This window comes from Oncorhynchus mykiss, chromosome 10, assembly GCF_057628025.1.
Source record: "Oncorhynchus mykiss isolate SJ-2025 chromosome 10, ASM5762802v1, whole genome shotgun sequence".
In the NCBI taxonomy this organism is placed as follows: domain Eukaryota; kingdom Metazoa; phylum Chordata; class Actinopteri; order Salmoniformes; family Salmonidae; genus Oncorhynchus; species Oncorhynchus mykiss.
In genome coordinates, this window is record NC_143031.1 from 6,691,401 (window position 1) to 6,711,492 (window position 20,092).

General features: G+C 43.3%; 1 protein-coding gene across 1 annotated transcript in view; it reads right to left on the reverse strand.

Annotated features, from left to right (window-relative positions):
* gusb (glucuronidase, beta) overlaps nt 1–20,092 on the reverse strand; it is a 30,897-nt gene that overhangs the window by 9,719 nt on the left and 1,086 nt on the right. Inside the window, exons 3-9 of the mRNA XM_036989579.2 lie at nt 18,509–18,690; nt 17,057–17,199; nt 16,613–16,800; nt 15,240–15,392; nt 14,791–14,969; nt 8,094–8,240; nt 699–783 (exon numbers count right to left, since the gene is read on the reverse strand). Of these exons, the coding sequence (XP_036845474.2) occupies nt 699–783; nt 8,094–8,240; nt 14,791–14,969; nt 15,240–15,392; nt 16,613–16,800; nt 17,057–17,199; nt 18,509–18,690 (1,077 nt within the window). The remainder of the gene's footprint in view (nt 1–698; nt 784–8,093; nt 8,241–14,790; nt 14,970–15,239; nt 15,393–16,612; nt 16,801–17,056; nt 17,200–18,508; nt 18,691–20,092) is intronic.

Here is a 20,092-nt window from a genome sequence, read left to right on the forward strand (position 1 = left end):
CAACTACAATTTCATTGGTATTGAATTGCCATTGTAAATGTATGGAACGTTACGTTCATAATTGAAATGGATGGAGCCTATGTATAGCCGTTTTTCAATGTGAGAAGAAATAGTGTTGCAGTCCTTGTTATGATATATATATATATATATATTCATTGGCATTGAATTGCCATAGTAATGTATGGAATGTTACAGTCATAACTGTGCTTAGTTTAGTCACTGATAAACTATGCCTGGTAAGTCTGAGTGGAACAGACACGCAGTAAAACCATTCCTCTTATAGAGTTATCTGCAGAAGGGAGTCACACCTCAGCGAGCCAGGATGATTGAATCAGGGCATAGGTATGCCTTCAAAAAGAAATGGCTATTTATATATATATATATATATATATATATATATATATATATATATATATATATATATATATATATATATATATATATATATATATATATATATATATATATATATATATATATATTATTTATTTTGGCATCAAGCACAGTCAAAGGCTCTTTTTCAGTTAGTCTTTCCTCGATTCCTCATATTCTCTACCCTGAAAACGTCTTGGAAGAGGTCCACAATTCCCCCTCTGACCTTTTTCAAAAAGTTTTGAGAAGGAGAGGAATCGAGGACAAGCAAATTGAGAAAGCCAATCCTTCATAAACATAACAAGAGAAACACAGTGAAGTCTCACCCCCTTGTCTCTGGCAAAGTTACTGGCGGTGATAAACGTGACCGGTCGCGTGACATCCAGAGATTTGGTATGAGCTATCAGTGTCCTGAAAAAGACAAAACACATTTAGAGAGCAATGGTTTCCTTGTTCCAAGATGGGGTAAGGGGTCAGAGGGTCAGGGGGTCAGGGTACAGAGACTTAGTGAGGAAGAAAGGACCGGGAAGAAAAAAATGACTGATAGCGTGAGGCCGTCTTTGTTGACTACGATACACTCAGTATCACAGTTCGAGGTCGACCGATTAATCGGAATGGCCGATTTTCATAATCGGTAATCTGCATTTTTTTGGGACACCGATTATGGCCGATTACATTGCACTCCACGAGGAGACTGCGTGGCAGGCTGACTACCTGTTATGCGAGTGCAGCAAGGAGCCAAGGTAAGGTGCTAGCTAGCATTAAACTTATCTTAACATAATCACTAGTTACCTAGACATGGTTGATGATATTACTAGTTTATCTAGCGTGTCCTGCGTTGCATATAATCGATGCGGTGCCTGTTAATTTATCATTGAATCACAGGCTACTTCGCCAAACGGGTGATGATTTAACAAGCCTTTCGCATTCGCGAAAAAAAGCACTGTCGTTGCCCCAATGTGTACCTACACAAAAACATCAACGCCTTTCTTAAAATCAATACACAAGTATATATTTTTAAACCTGCATATTTAGTTAATATTGCCTGCTAACATGAATGTCTTTTAACTAGGGAAATTGTGTCATTTCTCTTGCGTTCTGTACAACAGAGTCAGGGTATAGGCAGCAGTTTGGGCCGCCTGGCTCGTTGCGAACTGTGTGAAGACTATTTCTTCCTAACAAAGACCGCCAACTTCGCCAAACGGGGGATGAAGTTTATTTTTAAAACCTGCATATTTAGTTAAGAAATTCAAGTTAGCAGGCAATATTAAACTAAGGAAATTGTGTCACTTCTCTTGCGTTCATTGCACGCAGAGTCACGGTATATGCAACAGTCTGGGCCACCTGGCTCGTTGCAAACTAATTTGCCAGAATTTTACGTAATTATGACATAACATTGAAGGTTCTACAATGTAACAGCAATATTTAGACTTAGGGATGCCACCCGTTAGATAAAATACGGAACGGTTCCGTATTTCACTGAAAGAATAAAAGTTTTTGAAATTATAGTTTCCAGATTTGACCATATTAATGACCTAAGGCTTGTATTTCTGTGTTAATTATAATATAATTAAGTCTATGATTTGATAGAGCAGTCTGACTGAACGATGGTAGGCAGCAACAGGCTCGTAAGCATTCATTCAAACAGCACTTTACTGCGTTTGCCAGCAGCTCTTCGCAATGCTTCAAGCATTGCGATGTTTATGACTTCAAGCCTATCAACTCCCGAGATTAGGCTGGCTATACTAAAGTACCTATTAGAATATCCAATAGTCAAAGGTTAATGAAATACAAATGGTATAGAGAGAAATAGTCCTATAATAACTGCAACCTAAAACTTCTTACCTGGGAATATTGAAGACTCATGTTAAAAGGAACCACCAACTTTCATATGTTGAGCAAGAAACAAACTTTAGCTTTTTTTTTTTACATGGCACATATTGCACTTTTACTTTCTTCTCAAACCCTTTGTTTTTGCATTATTTAAACCAAATTGAAAATGTTTCATTATTTATTTGAGACTAAATACATTTTATTGATGTATTATATTAAGTTAAAATTAAAATTAAAGTGTTCATTGTTCATTCAGTATTGTTGTAATTGTCATTGCAAATAAATATATATATATAAATAAAAATTGTCCGATTAATCGGTATCGGCCTTTTTTTGGGTCCTCCAATAATCGGTATCGGCGTTGAAAAATCATAATCGGTCGACCTCTAGTCGGGGTATCAGACTGTCTTTGTTGACTACGATACAAACTCAGCCTCACAGTATCAGACTGTCTTTGTTGACTACGATACAAACTCAGCCTCACAGTATCAGACTGTCTTTGTTGACTACGATACAAACTCAGCCTCACAGTATCAGACTGTCTTTGTTGACTACGATACAAACTCAGCCTCACAGTATCAGACTGTCTTTGTTGACTACGATACAAACTCAGCCTCACAGTATCAGACTGTCTTTGTTGACTACGATACAAACTCAGCCTCACAGTATCAGACTGTCTTTGTTGACTACGATACAAACTCAGCCTCACAGTATCAGACTGTCTTTGTTGACTACGATACAAACTCAGCCTCACAGTATCAGACTGTCTTTGTTGACTACGATACAAACTCAGCCTCACAGTATCAGACTGTCTTTGTTGACTACGATACAAACTCAGCCTCACAGTATCAGACTGTCTTTGTTGACTACGATACAAACTCAGCCTCACAGTATCAGACTGTCTTTGTTGACTACGATACAAACTCAGCCTCACAGTATCAGACTGTCTTTGTTGACTACGATACAAACTCAGCCTCACAGTATCAGACTGTCTTTGTTGACTACGATACAAACTCAGCCTCACAGTATCAGACTGTCTTTGTTGACTACGATACAAACTCAGCCTCACAGTATCAGACTGTCTTTGTTGACTACGATACAAACTCAGCCTCACAGTATCAGACTGTCTTTGTTGACTACGATACAAACTCAGCCTCACAGTATCAGACTGTCTTTGTTGACTACACCACATAGTGAAGTACTGTAACATCAAGAAACTTTATGGAGGAAATTCCTGCTGTTTGCCTGTCGGTCTGTCCCTCCCTGCCCTGAGTGGATGTAAGGACACCTGTAGCTGCTCTGTGAACGGCAGGGTTCAGTAGTACTCGGACTGCATTCCACATGCCAGTAATCCATTCTACCAGGACATGCTCAGACTCACCCATACACTGCGCTCCCATCTGATGAATAAGCAAAGTACACACCCACTCACATGCGTGGGTTTTACAGACGTAAAGCGAATACCAAGGCTGCTTGAAATACCTTGGAAATTGTAGCCTTCAAGGCCTTGCCCGCCCGCCCTCAAGCAGCACTGAGGTAGGTAGTCCTCCCAAAAAGAACGCAGCCTAAAATCTTTGTGGCGGCAGGTAGCCTAGTGGTTAGAGCGTTGGACTAGTAACCGAAAGGTTGCAAGATCGAATCCCCGAGCTGACAATCTGTCGTTCAGTTAACCCACTGTTCCTAGGCCGTCATCAAAAATAAGAATTTGTTCTTAAATGGACTTGCCTAGTTAAATAAAGGTCAAATAAAAATAATTAAAATCTGTTATGCTAGGTAGTCCGCCAATAATAACACAGCCTCTGTTATGCTGTTTCCCTTCCTCTATGACGTCAGTAATGCTAGGTAGTCCGCCAATAATAACACAGCCTCTGTTATGCTGTTTCCTTTCCTCTATGACGTCAGTAATGCTAGGTAGTCCGCCAATAATAACACAGCCTCTGTTATGCTGTTTCCCTTCCTCTATGACGTCAGTAATGCTAGGTAGTCCGCCAATAATAACACAGCCTCTGTTATGCTGTTTCCCTTCCTCTATGACGTCAGTAATGCTAGGTAGTCCGCCAATAATAACACAGCCTCTGTTATGCTGTTTCCCTTCCTCTATGACGTCAGTAATGCTAGGTAGTCCGCCAATAATAACACAGCCTCTGTTATGCTGTTTCCCTTCCTCTATGACGTCAGTAATGCTAGGTAGTCCGCCAATAATAACACAGCCTCTGTTATGCTGTTTCCCTTCCTCTATGACGTCAGTAATGCTAGGTAGTCCGCTAATAAGAACACAGCCTCTGTTATGCTGTTTCCCTTCCTCTATGACGTCAGTAATGCTAGGTAGTCCGCCAATAATAACACAGCCTCTGTTATGCTGTTTCCCTTCCTCTATGACGTCAGTAATGCTAGGTAGTCCGCCAATAAGAACACAGCCTCTGTTATGCTGTTTCCCTTCCTCTATGACGTCAGTAATGCTAGGTAGTCCGCCAATCTCTGTTATGCTGTTTCCCTTCCTCTATGACGTCAGTAATGCTAGGTAGTGCGCCAAACTCTGTTATGCTGTTTCACTTCCTCTATGCCGATTGTTTACACACTGAAAGTGAATGCTTAGATAAAAGCATGAAAACCTTTTGCCTTAAAACAAAAAAGGCACCAAAAGTACAAACATTTTCTGCTTTGCACTTTGCTTTGCAATTCTGCAACACACTGCACATCGTTTCTTACATTAGACACTTCGTTCAAGAATGAAATCTCTTGCAATCATTGGGAAAACGCTTCAATTCAAAATGCAAAACATAGCTGAAATTGGCAACACCCACACACGAAAACACTTCTACAGTAACTGTAGGTAAGCTCACCTCTTTTGAGAGAACTCTCCAAGCAGTGAGAGAGAGAGAGAGAGAGAGAGAGGAAGAGAGGAGTAGAAGGAGGACGAAGACAAGAACAAAGGGGACCGGGCAATAGACGGAGACATATTTCTGACAACATTAAGGGCCACTTTGGTGGACCGTGTCATAAATCACGGCCTGACGATGAGGGAGGCGGAGAGTCCATCCCAACCTGAGTCGCTACACGGTAGCCTCCATAATACGAACATTTTAGACTGGAGAACTTCAACGTTCTACACTAGACTGTACCTACGTAATTGTTGCAAGACAATGGCATCATATTCTTGCATTTTCTACAGAACTGCCAGACGACTTCCTGTGGGTGGAAGGCAACGTCTGTTCAACATGAACAGGAACTGGAATCTAGTGTTGGCAAACACTAGATCCGCCTACATCAACTACGAGAGAGCAAATCATCGCAGATCACACAACGTTCCATAATAAATCAACCCGTGTCAGTATGGTCGACACTCTGCCGCCATCTTGCGTCAACACCAACTTACGATGAAGCGGCTGTTCAACAGGGTTCCATTTGAGATGAACAGCGTTAGAGTCAAAGGTCCTTCGCTATGACGACGTGCAAGTAAGTGTCACTGTACGATACTGTAATGGCAGTAGATTGTGTCCTACTGGCATTGCATAGATACATTCAGACAAAGCAGTATGTGACCTAGGCAGGGGGGAGCGGTTTATTTATTTTTGCTGTTGCAAAATTGTTCCAATGTAACAGTATAACTTTAGTCCGTCTCCTCGCCCATACCCGGGCTCGAACCAGGGACCCTCTGCACACATCAACAACAGTCACCCACGAAGCATCGTTACCCATCGCTCCACAAAAGCCACGGCCCTTGCAGAGCAAGGGGAACCACTACTTCAAGGTCTCAAAGCGAGTGACGTCACCGATTGAAATGCTATTAGCGCGCACCACCGCTAACTAAGCTAGCCGTTTCACATCCGTTACACCCCCCCCCCTCCCCTCCCTTTGACCTCCTCCTTTTCCGCAGCAACCAGTGATCCGGGTCAACAGCAAAAACCCACCCCCCACCCTTATGTGAAAATGTAGACATCTTCTGTTAAAAAGAGTCGTGGACTTTGATACAGCTGCACAGCCTTACGAGTTCATTTTCATTGATGAAGCTGGACTCAATCTAGCTAAAACCAGGCGTCGGGGCCCGACATGTTACAGGACAAAGAGCCGTTGTGAATGTCCCTGGGTAGCGCAGGGGGAATGTTATAGGACAAAGAGCCATTGTGAATGTCCCTGGGCAGCGAGGGGGAACGTTATAGGACAAAGAGCAATTGTGAATGTCCCTGGGCAGCGCAGGGGGAATGTTATAGGATAAAGAGCCATTGTGAATGTCCCTGGGCAGCGCAGGGGGAATGTTATAGGACAAAGAGCCATTGTGAATGTCCCTGGGCAGCGCAGGGGGAATGTTATAGGACAAAGAGCAATTGTGAATGTCCCTGGGCAGCGCAGGGGGAACGTTATAGGATAAAGAGCCATTGTGAATGTCCCTGGGCAGCGCAGGGGGAATGTTATAGGATAAAGAGCCATTGTGAATGTCCCTGGGCAGCGCAGGGGGAATGTTATAGGACAAAGAGCAATTGTGAATGTCCCTGGGTAGCGAGGGGGAACATTATAGGACAAAGAGCCATTGTGAATGTCCCTGGGTAGCGAGGGGGAACATTATAGGACAAAGAGCCATTGTGAATGTCCCTGGGTAGCGAGGGGGAACATTATAGGACAAAGAGCCATTGTGAATGTTCCTGGGTAGCGAGGAGGAAATAGCACCTTGTGTGACACCATTAGTCTGCAAGGAGTTCTCCATTACCATGCCACCCTCGGTCCCTACAATACTGCACACATAATCATATTTCTGGATGCACTACATAATGCAGTTGTACAGGACGGACCAGAGCAGCCCAGGTCTGTTGTCATCTGGGATAACGTTAGTTTCCTCCGGGCTGCTCTGGTCAGGGACTGGTTCACCAACCACATTAACTTCTCAGTTGAATACTTGCCCCCTTTACTCCCCATTTATCAATCCAATTGAGGAATTATTTTCGTGTTGGAAAGTGTATGGACCGCCAACCACATGCCAGCCTGCCTCTTCTGCAAGTCATGGAAAAGGCATCCGGAGACACTGAGCTGGGGTCAGTCCAGGGTTGGACACAAGGCCATTATTTTCCCCGTTGCCTAGCCAGGGATGACATGAGGTGTTGTTGCCAGACCCTAACAGAAGACGGGATCCATAAACCGTCCATCCCATGCAATACTTTATAAAAAATAAAAAAAATCATTGCACTGTAATTCTTTTTTGTTTCCATGAGTTTACAGTAACATATTAATTACTGTAATTCTACGTGTGTTTTGTTGTTGTAAAAACCTGCAATGGCAAAAAAATAAATAAGTTGTATATATTTGTTTTCTGAAGCCATTCTATTTTTGTGTTCATTGAAAATGTACTGTAACGGGAACAATCTTTAATAGAATCTTTAATAAGGTATATAAAGTACTAAAGACAGTGTTTTGTATAAAGTACATCAATCAGTGTGTTGTTGCTGCTATGAAAGAGTCATTCAAAACAGTGCATGACAGTGCAAAAAAATTACATTTTGAAAAAGGATTGTTAGGTTTTAATTGCAGAGTTTCATGTTGACATAGAAGTGTTGTCATATTTGGCGTGTGTGTGTGTGTGTGTGTGTGTGTGTGTGTATATATAGAGTTGACACAATGAGCCAAATTCTGCAACAAGTGTGTCAGCAACCGCAAAACGCTGTAATGCTCCGCTTCCTTTCCTCTATGAGGTCACCATTACCACACCATGTCCCTTCCTTTATGACATCACCAGTAACGTGTTCATGTGAGAAGCGAAAAGAGGAAGTTAAAAACTAACTGACAATCTGTTCACTACAACATCACTCCATCATAATGTGAATGTGCATTTTTTTTTAAACTTTAAAAAAAACAACAAGGACCCACATTCACGGAATGAATACTAAACGTTCTCTTACTTGAAATAGAATCCAGCAGGGGGCATCTCAGCGGCCGGCTCATTGGCTACAGACCACATGACCACGGAGGCGTGATTCTTGTCCCTTCTCACCAGTTCGTCCATGACCACCAGGTGATGAGACAGGGAGGCGTTCCCAAAACTACGGCTGAGGGACAAGAGAGAGAGGACAGGGTTAATGGCTATCACAGAGACACAGAAGACATGACGCTGGATTCTATCCACGATGTAATGGCAGAGCATTGATAATATCGCTCTGTTTTATGTGATATATAAACGTAACTGTCCATTAACAACTGAGAAGGTAATGGTAAAGACATGCAAGCAGGCGTAAAAAAAAAACCCACACTGTTTCCGTGTGAAAAACACCTGACGTTCTCGTCAAAAAATGTTGCACCAGGGGTGTATTCATTACAGAAAACGTTTACGAACCAAATGCAAGCACACAGAGGCAAAACAAGCGTTTTTTAAAAATTTGACAAATACAGGCATGCCTCTCCCCTGTTTCGTTCCATTTGCTTCCGGTTAAGAATTTTTTTTCTAAAATAAAATCAGCTGAATGAATATACCCTTGTGGAATGTGTAACTTTTAACTGAGGTCACAGAAACTGCCAACATGGCAATGCACAAAAACCCCCAAAAAACAAATGTAACCTGCCTAAAAGATTACCGCCCCGTGGCACTCACGTCGGTAGCCATGAAGTGCTTTGAAAGGCTGGTCATGGCTCACATCAACACCATTATCCCAGAAATCCTAGACCCACTACAATTAGCATTCCGCCCCAATAGATCCACAGATATATCTATTACACTCCACACTGCCCTTTCACACCTGGACAAAAGGAACACCTATGTGATTAATGCTGTTCATTGACTACAGCTCAGCGTTCAACACCGTAGTGCCCACAAAGCTCATCACTAAGCTAAGGACCCTGGGACTAAAAAAACCTCACTCTGCAACTGGATCCTGGACTTCACCCACAACTGCGTGGCCAAGCACTACACCAACACCATCATTAAGTTTGCTGACAACACAAGTGGTTTTGATCACATTGCCTGTTGGCGCTCCGGTACCGCTTGCCGTGCCTGATCACAGACAATGAGACCTGGTCGTGTGATGCCAGGACAACAATCGCTCCCTCAATGTGAGCGAGACAAAGGAGCTGATCGTGGACTACAGGGAAACATTAACATCGATGGGGCTGAAGTGGAGCGGGTCGAGAGTTTCAAATTTCTACAGCTGCACCATCGAGAGCATCCTGACTGGTTGCATCACCGCCTGGTATGGCAACTGCTCGGCATCTGACCGCAAGGCACTACAGAGGGTAGTGGTATAACATATAACTTAACGGCCCAGTACATCACTGGTGCCAAGCTTCCTACCATCCAGGACCTCTATTCCAGGCGGTGTCAGAGGAAAGCCCTAAAAATTGTCAAAGACTCCAGTTACCCAAGTCATACACTGTTCTCTCTGCTACCGCACGGCAAGCGGTACCGGAGCGCCAAGTCTAGTCATAGACTGTTCTCTCTGCTACCGCACGGCAAGCGGTACCGGAGCGCCAAGTCTAGTCATAGACTGTTCTCTCTGCTACCGCACGGCAAGCGGTACCGGAGCGCCAAGTCTAGTCATAGACTGTTCTCTCTGCTACCGCACGGCAAGCGGTACCGGAGCGCCAAGTCTAGTCATAGACTGTTCTCTCTGCTACCGCACGGCAAGCGGTACCGGAGCGCCAAGTCTAGTCATAGACTGTTCTCTCTGCTACTGCACGGCAAGCGGTACCGGAGCGCCAAGTCTAGTCATAGACTGTTCTCTCTGCTACCGCACGGCAAGCGGTACTGGAGCGCCAAGTCTAGTCATAGACTGTTCTCTCTGCTACCGCACGGCAAGCGGTACCGGAGCGCCAAGTCTAGTCATAGACTGTTCTCTCTGCTACCGCACGGCAAGCGGTACCGGAGCGCCAAGTCTAGTCATAGACTGTTCTCTCTGCTACCGCACGGCAAGCGGTACCGGAGCGCCAAGTCTAGTCATAGACTGTTCTCTCTGCTACCGCACGGCAAGCGGTACCGGAGCGCCAAGTCTAGTCAGACTGTTCTCTCTGCTACCGCACAGCAAGCGGTACCGGAGCGCCAAGTCTAGTCATAGACCACATATGTCAGAGTCAAGGCCCGCGGGCCACATCCGGCCCGCAAGAAGGTTTTTTACGGCCCCTGGGATGATCTTGATTTATTATTAGAACCGGCCCGCAGCAAGCCGGCAGCCCGCAGATCTTTTACACGCACCAATACTACATTTCCCACAATGCAAAGGTGACGCACCGAGCAGTAGGCTGCTTCATTTCAATATTTATTGGCACAGCAGTCGTCAGCATCACAGTAAAATTAACTTTCAGATACCCATCAAAAATGGCAAAACGGAAGGTGGATACTGAGAACCGGGGGTTTCAAACAAGGTGGGAGTCGGAGTATATGTTCACGAAGGTAGCTGGAAAACCTGTGTGTCTTCTGTGTGGAGAAAGTGTGGCGGTACTGAAAGAGTATAATCTGAGACGACATTATGAAACGAAACACGCGGACAAAAACAAGAATATGGACATGGAACAAAGGCTACAAAAGGCAGAGGAATTAAAACGAGGCCTCAAATCTCGACAGGCTCTGTTCAAAAAAGCCAAATCACAAGGCCAGGCTGCTGTCAAGGCCAGTTTTATTTTGGCAGAAGAGATCGCTAAATCAGCCCGGCCATTTACGGAGGGGGATTTCATCAAAAACTGCATGATTAAAGTTTGTGACGAAGTTTGCCCAGAAAAAAGGCAACTCTTTTTAAATGTGAGTCTGAGCAGAAACACCATTGCCGAGAGAGTAGACCAGTTGTCCATCAATCTAAAAGAGCAGCTTGTGAAAAAGGGAAAAGATTTTATTGCATATTCCTTGGCTGTGGATGAGAGCACCGACATTTCTGACATTGCCCAGTTGTCAATTTTCATCCGCGGAGTGGACTCCAACCTAAGCGTGACAGAGGAGTTTTTGGCTTTACGTCCTATGCATGGCACAACTACGGGGCATGATTTGTATGAAGAGGTGTCAAGATGTGTAAATGAGATGGAGCTGCCTTGGGAAAAACTCGTGGGTTTGACAACCGACGGAGCACCTGCGATGTGTGGACACAGGAGCGGACTGGTGGCGAAGATACGGGAAAAGATGCAAGAGGAAAACGCGACAGGTGAGCTGACAGCTTATCATTGTATCATACACCAGGAAGCGTTGTGCGGTAAAGCCTTGAAAATGGAGCATGTAATGAGCATCATCACGCGCACAGTTAACTTTATCAGAGCCAAAGGTTTGAATCACCGCCAGTTCAAGGCATTTCTGACGGAGTTAGAAACGGAGCATGGTGATTTGCCTTATCACACAGAGGTGCGATGGCTAAGCCAGGGAAAGGTGCTTCAAAGATGTTTCGAGCTTCGTGAGGAGATTTGTCTGTTCTTGGACAGCAAAGGGAAAGACACAACACAACTCCGAGACGAAATGTTTCTGTGTGAAATGGCTTTTCTGTGTGACATTACGAGTCATCTGAATGCAATAAACTTGCAGCTGCAGGGTCGGGATCGTGTCATCTCTGATATGTACAGTACAGTGAAGGCATTTAAAACCAAACTGACTCTGTGGGAGACGCAGATGCGGAAAGAAAATTTGAGCCACTTTCCCAGCTGCCAGACCATGAAAGAGAAGCTCTCTACCAGTGCGTTCCCGAGCACACAGTTGGCTGATAAAATAGGTATGCTTGCCGCTGACTTTCGACGCCGATTTGCTGACTTTGAAGCACAAAAAAGCAGGTTGGAACTGCTCGGTAACCCATTTGCTGTTGACGTGGAAAGCTCACCACCAAACCTCCAAATGGAGTTGATTGACCTCCAATGCAATGATGCACTGAGGGCAAAATATGCGGCAGTGGGTGCTGCGGAGTTCGCCCGTTTCCTCCCCGGCACAATGCCCCAGCTGCGCATCCAGGCTGCTCAAACGTTGTCTATGTTTGGCAGCACATACCTGTGTGAACAACTGTTTTCTTTGATGAACCTGAACAAAACATCACACAGAAGTCAACTTACTGCTGAACACCTCCACTCAATTCTGAGGATTTCTTCAGCTCAGAGCCTTACCCCGAACATTGATGAACTTGTGGAAAAGATGGGACACCACCAAGTATCACCCTCAACCTCAAACAAGTGAACATTACTGTGCAATCACATATTTAGAGTTTTTACTCAGTTCAAGTTTAAAAGTTAAAATTTAATATTTGTTTTCACTGCATGTTACTTCTCCTTAAACAAAGTGTTGTTTTTGATTAATAGATTTTTGCACTTTATTTTTTTGTATTTCAATCCAATTATATTTTAAAAATATTTCAGTTGAGTGGATGATAGAAAATTGCTATTATTGTTTTTTCTTTGAAGTAAATTTAGCCCACTTTTGCTAAAATAGAAAATATAGTCTACTGATGGTGCCTTGAATACCGGTTTCTTTCATTTAATGTTCATGTTATGGGGATATTTATATAAAGGAAATTTGTCTTTTGTGTCTGTTGAAAATTAAAGATTACTGACAGAGCCATAAGAAAATATTGCTTTATTTATCTGATCATATTGTAATATATTTGTTAGGTTTTCAGTAGGTTCAATTAGGTTCACTAGACTATATGCGTCATTTAAAAATTTTTCAATGAACATTCGAACAGTCCGGCCCTCGTCTTGTAGCTGATTTTTTTATTTGGCCCTCCGTCCATTTGACTTTGACACCCCTGTCATAGACTGTTCTCTCTGCTACCGCACGGCAAGCGGTACCGGAGCGCCAAGTCTAGTCATAGACTGTTCTCTCTGCTACCGCACGGCAAGCGGTACCGGAGCGCCAAGTCTAGTCATAGACTGTTCTCTCTGCTACCGCACGGCAAGCGGTACCGGAGCGCCAAGTCTAGTCATAGACTGTTCTCTCTGCTACCGCACGGCAAGCGGTACCGGAGCGCCAAGTCTAGGACCAAAAAGCTCCTGAACAACCAAGCCATAAGACTCCTGAACAACTAATCAAATGGCCACCCGGACTATTTTGAAATTGCTGCTACTCGCTGTTTGTTATCGTCACTTTACAAATGAGTGATGAGCTTTGTGGGCACTACGGTGTTGAACACTGAGCTGTAGTCAATGAACAGCATTAATCACATAGGTGTTCCTTTTGTTATTGTTATGTCATTTTCTTGATACTTCGATTTTATTTTTTTACTTTAGTTTATTTACTCAATATTTTCTTAACTCTATTTCTTGAACTGCATTTTTGGTTAAGGGCTTGTAAGTCAGCATTTCACAGTAAGGTCTACCTACACCTGTTGGTTAAGGGCTTGTAAGTCAGCATTTCACAGTAAGGTCTACCTACACCTGTTGGTTAAGGGCTTGTAAGTCAGCATTTCACAGTAAGGTCTACACCTGTTGGTTAAGGGCTTGTAAGTCAGCATTTCACGGTAAGGTCTACCTACACCTGTTGGTTAAGGGCTTGTAAGTCAGCATTTCACAGTAAGGTCTACTACACCTGTTGGTTAAGGGCTTGTAAGTCAGCATTTCACGGTAAGGTCTACACCTGTTGGTTAAGGGCTTGTAAGTCAGCATTTCACAGTAAGGTCTACTACACCTGTTGGTTAAGGGCTTGTAAGTCAGCATTTCACGGTAAGGTCTACACCTGTTGGTTAAGGGCTTGTAAGTCAGCATTTCACAGTAAGGTCTACCTACACCTGTTGGTTAAGGGCTTGTAAGTCAGCATTTCACAGTAAGGTCTACTACACCTGTTGGTTAAGGGCTTGTAAGTCAGCATTTCACAGTAAGGTCTACCTACACCTGTTGGTTAAGGGCTTGTAAGTCAGCATTTCACGGTAAGGTCTACTACACCTGTTGGTTAAGGGCTTGTCAGCATTTCACAGTAAGGTCTACTACACCTGTTGGTTAAGGGCTTGTAAGTAAGCCTTTCACAGTAAGGTCTACTACACCTGTTGGTTAAGGGCTTGTAAGTAAGCCTTTCACAGTAAGGTCTACTACACCTGTTGGTTAAGGGCTTGTCAGCATTTCATTGTAAGGTCTACTACACCTGTTGGTTAAGGGCTTGTCAGCATTTCATTGTAAGGTCTACTACACCTGTTGGTTAAGGGCTTGTCAGCATTTCACAGTAAGGTCTACTACACCTGTTGGTTAAGGGCTTGTCAGCATTTCACAGTAAGGTCTACCTACACCTGTTGGTTAAGGGCTTGTAAGTCAGCATTTCACAGTAAGGTCTACCTACACCTGTTGGTTAAGGGCTTGTCAGCATTTCATTGTAAGGTCTACTACACCTGTTGGTTAAGGGCTTGTCAGCATTTCACAGTAAGGTCTACTACACCTGTTGGTTAAGGGCTTGTCAGCATTTCACAGTAAGGTCTACTACACCTGTTGGTTAAGGGCTTGTCAGCATTTCACAGTAAGGTCTACTACACCTGTTGGTTAAGGGCTTGTCAGCATTTCACAGTAAGGTCTACTACACCTGTTGGTTAAGGGCTTGTAAGTCAGCATTTCACAGTAAGGTCTACTACACCTGTTGGTTAAGGGCTTGTAAGTCAGCATTTCATTGTAAGGTTGTTGTTGTTTGTATTTATTTGGCACATGTGACAAATACAATTTGATTTGACTTACATGTCTGCGATGCCCACCCCGGGACACTCGTCAATGACCACAATGCCATGGCGGTCTGCCATCTGCAGGATCTCCTCAGCGTACGGGTAGTGACTGGTCCTGAACGAGTTGGCCCCCAGCCACTTCAACAGGTTAAAATCCTTCACAATCAGGGGCCAGTCCAGGCCCTTCCCTCTGATCTGACACAGAAAGCAGGGGGCAACAGTTAGAGACCTATTTTAATAGACTTAAGAGAGACCTATTTCCATTGACCTTTAAATCATTCCAAAATGCATGACAGAACTACTGAAACGAGTTTGTTAAAAACCAGAGAAACCGATAACTTCAAAATCAGCGTCAACATTCATATATGGAATAAAACTGAACAACACCTGTAGGACACCAGTTGTAAACGCAAGAGGAAACTGCCAGTGTTTTGCTGTCCTCTAGAGGTACGACTCAGTACTCACATCAGCATCCTCATGTTTGTTGACTCCGTGGAAATAGAAGGGTTTGCTGTTGATGAGAAACTGTGTGTTGGTGACCTGGACAGTGCGGATTCCCACAGGCAGAGCATAAACATCCTCACAGACAGAACCCTCGCTAGCTGTCGTCATGTGAACCTGGAAACAATTGAGATGAGGTGGAATGTTCAGAATGTAGCAGGTATAAATGGAAAGAGTAGAGCTGACAAAAACAAATCTGCACTAAGGATAATCATATATCTATATCTATCTGAACATTCTATAATGTTGCATTACATTCTGTAATGAACAGGCCCTAGCCAGGAGGATTGTTCCAGTCAGAGCCCCTTCCATTAACACAGGAAGTAGGGACGGTGTGATGCCGAGTGGTCAAACCAAGGCGATGTTCATGGTAGCGTTGACTCATCACAAGGAAAAGGTTAATACATGAAAACAAACCAGCAAGTGCTTTTAATTTCTCTAAAACATACACTAAAACAAAAATATAAAAATGCAACAATTTCAATGACTTCATAAGGAAATCTCTATTTAAATAAATTCATTAGGACCTAATCTTTGGATTTCACATGGGCAGGAGGGGGCAGCTATGTGTGGGCCTGAGAGGACATAGGCCCACCTACTGGGGAGCCGGGCCAAGCCAATCAGAATAAGTTCTCCCCACAAAAGAGATTTATTACAGACTGAAATACTCAGTTTCATCAGCTGTCCAGGTGGCAGGTCTCAGACGTTCTCGCTGGTGAAGAAGCCTGATGTGGAGGTCCTGGGCTGGCGTTGTTACACGTGGTCTGCGGTTGTGAGGCTGGTTGGACGTACTGCCAAAATCTCTAAAACAACGATGGTGGCGGCTTATGGTAGAGAAATTAACATTCTCTGGCAACAGCTCAGGTGGACATTCCTGTAGTCAGCATGCCAATTGCATGCTTTCTCAAGACATCTGTGGCATTGTGTTGTGTTACAAAACTATACATTTTAGAATGACCTTTTATTGTCCCCAGCTCAAGGTGCACCTGTGTAATGATAATGCTGTTTAATCAGCTTCTTGATATGCCACACCTGTCAGGTGGATGGATTATCTTAGCGAATGAGAAATGCTCACTAACAGGGATGTAAACACATTTGTGCACAACATTTGAGAGAGATATTTTTTGGAGGTATGGAACATTTCTGGGATCTTTTATTTCAGCTCATGAAACATGGGACCAGCATTTCACATGTTGCGTTTATATTTTTGTTCAGTATAATTAAATGTCATGGTCGTTCATATACATTTGATAAAAAATTACATTAAAAACAAACACTAAAAAGGAACAGACAGTGGATCACCTAAGCCTTGCAACTAGGAACATAGCCCAACTTACCTCCATAGAATACAGATAACCTGGGCTCTCATGCATTAGATACGGCCACCACAGGCTGACGTCCATCACTTTGAGGACCCCAGACGGTCCAGTGGAGGAGGCCACAGAGTGGCCATCTTTGTCTGACAGGGTCACCTTCAGCGTGGAGTTGAGACTGCCCAGCACTGACACCTGGTAACTGATGAGCCCTACACCAAAGGGCAGAACAGTAGAGACCAACACCTTAGTACACTAGTGCCATTTTTCACACTATTCCATAGTTCCTGGAATCATGCAGAAAAGGACAATGTGAAAAGGAAACAGCCAAGACAGCACGATAAAGGTTTTGTTCAGCACGATAGTGTAAACAGGGTATGGATAAACTTGGGAATGGAAAGACCTAATACAGTCACTCGAGCAAGTGGATGACAAAATATGTTTTGTTGTTGTTGTTGTTGCACTCACCAATGTTGTCAGCAAAGGATGTCAGCACTGTGATGTCATCAACATACGCCGTAGGAGTGGTATACAGCAGAACAGGACGATGCAAACCAGCATAGTTGAAGAAGTCAAAGTTTGTGTTTTGTACAACATAGTTAGCAGGATACCTGTAGATACAATACATAGACACCATAGTCAGCAGGATACCTGTAGACAAAATATATATAGACACCATAGTCAGCAGGATACCTGTAGACAATACATAGACACCATAGTCAGCAGGATACCTGTAGACAAAATATATAGACACCATAGTCAGCAGGATACCTGTAGACAAAATATATAGACACCATAGTCAGCAGGATACCCGTAGACAAAATATATAGACACCATAGTCAGCAGGATACCCGTAGACAATATATATAGACACCATAGTCAGCAGGATACCCGTAGACAATATATATAGACACCATAGTCAGCAGGATACCCGTAGACAATATATATAGACACCATAGTCAGCAGGATACCTGTAGACAATACATAGACACCATAGTCAGCAGGATACCCGTAGACAATATATATAGACACCATAGTCAGCAGGATACCCGTAGACAATATATATAGACACCATAGTCAGCAGGATACCCGTAGACAATATATATAGACACCATAGTCAGCAGGATACCTGTAGACAAAATACATAGACACCATAGTCAGCAGGATACCCGTAGACAATATATATAGACACCATAGTCAGCAGGATACCCGTAGACAATATATATAGACACCATAGTCAGCAGGATACCTGTAGACAATACATAGACACCATAGTCAGCAGGATACCCGTAGACAATATATATAGACACCATAGTCAGCAGGATACCCGTAGACAATATATATAGACACCATAGTCAGCAGGATACCCGTAGACAATATATATAGACACCATAGTCAGCAGGATACCTGTAGACAAAATATATAGACACCATAGTCAGCAGGATACCCGTAGACAAAATATATAGACACCATAGTCAGCAGGATACCCGTAGACAATATATATAGACACCATAGTCAGCAGGATACCCGTAGACAATATATATAGACACCATAGTCAGCAGGATACCCGTAGACAATATATATAGACACCATAGTCAGCAGGATACCCGTAGACAATATATATAGACACCATAGTCAGCAGGATACCTGTAGACAATACATAGACACAATATAGATTTACATTTGGATTTCCGAAACAAGATATTTTTTTTAACCACCCTCAAAACATCAGAAAATGTATTGTTGCTTACTTAGCCTCAACCTCAGACGTTCTAGGTTTGGTCTCCAGAACATCTAAAATTAGTGTCTGACAATGTGAGATTACTCCCAACTTAAAAATTATACAACCCCCCCACCCCCCAAAAAAAAAACCACCCACATTTGAATATATTTTACATTGAAATGAAGTCATCACTTTACCTGGTGGGGTCGTCAATATGTTGAATGGTCCCCGGGGGCAGAGTCTGGAGAGTCAGGGTGTTGTTGACAGCTATGGTGATCCTGCAGGCCACACCCGGGTCCTTGCGGAGGACATCGCTGATCTCAGCCTCGAAGGGAAGATGGCCACCCTCGTGCTCTGTCATTTTGATTCCATTCACCCACTGGGCAGGGAATGGAAAAAGAGTGTGAGAAATATAGGACTGTTATTCCCATGTGGCACACACACACACACACCACACACACACACAGTTGAAGTCAGAAGTTTACATACACCTTAGCCAAAAACATTTGAACTCAGTTTTTCACAATTCCTGACATTTAATCCTAGTAAAAAAGTCCCTGTCTTAGGTCAGTTAGGATCGCCACTTTATTTTAATGCGAAATGTCAGAATAATAGTGGAGAAAATTATTTCAGCTTTTATTTCTTTCATCACATTCCCAGCGGGTCAGAAGTTTACATACACTCAATTAGTATTTGGTAGCATTGCCTTTAAATTGTTTAACTTGGGTCAAACGTTTCGGGTAGACTTCCACAAGCTTACCACAATAAGTTGGGTGAATGTTGGCCCATTCCTCCTGACAGAGCTGGTGTAACTGAGTCAGGTTTGTAGGCCTCCTTGCTCGCACACGCTTTTACAGTTCTGCCCAGACATTTTCTATAGGATTGAGGTCAGGGCTTTGTGATGGCCACTCCAATACCTTGACTTTGTTGTCCTTAAGCCATTTTGCCACAACTTTGGAAGTATGCTTGGGGTCATTGTCCATTTGTAAGACCCATTTGCAACCAAGCTTTGACTTCCTGACTAATGTCTTGAGAAGTTGCTTCAAAATATCCACATCATTTTCCTCCCTCATGTGCCATCTATTTCTGTACCTCCTGCAGCAAAGCACCCCCACAACATGCTTCCACCCCTGTGCTTCACGGTTGGGATGGTGTTCTTTGGCTTGCAAGCCTCCCCATTTTCCTCCAAACATAACGATGGTCATTATGGTCAAACAGTTCTATTTTTGTTTCATCAGACCAAAGGACATTTCTCCAAAAAGTACGATCTTTGTACCCATGTGCAGTTACAAACCGAAGTCTGGCTTTTGTTATGGTGGTTTTGGAGCAGTGGCTCCTTCCTTGGTGAGCGGCCTTTCAGGTTATGTCGATATAGGACTGGTTTTACTGTGGATACAGATACTTTTGTACCCGTTTCCTCCAGCATCTTCACAAGGCCCTTTGCTGTTGTTCTGGGATTGATTTGCACTTTTCACACAAATGTTCATCTCTAGGAGACAGAACACTTCTCCTTCCTTCCCTCCAATTGACTCAAATTATGTAAATTAGCCTTTCAGAAGCTGCTAAAGCCATGACATCATTTTCTGGAATTTTCCAAGCTGTTTAAAGGCAGTCAACTTAGTGTATTTGACGCATTGGAATTGTGATACAGTGAATTATAAGGGAAATAATCTGTCTGTAAACAATTGTTGGAGAAATTACATGTGTCATGCACAAAGTAGATGTCCTAACCGACTTGCCAAAACTATAGTTTGAGTGGTTGAAAAACGGGTTTTAATGAC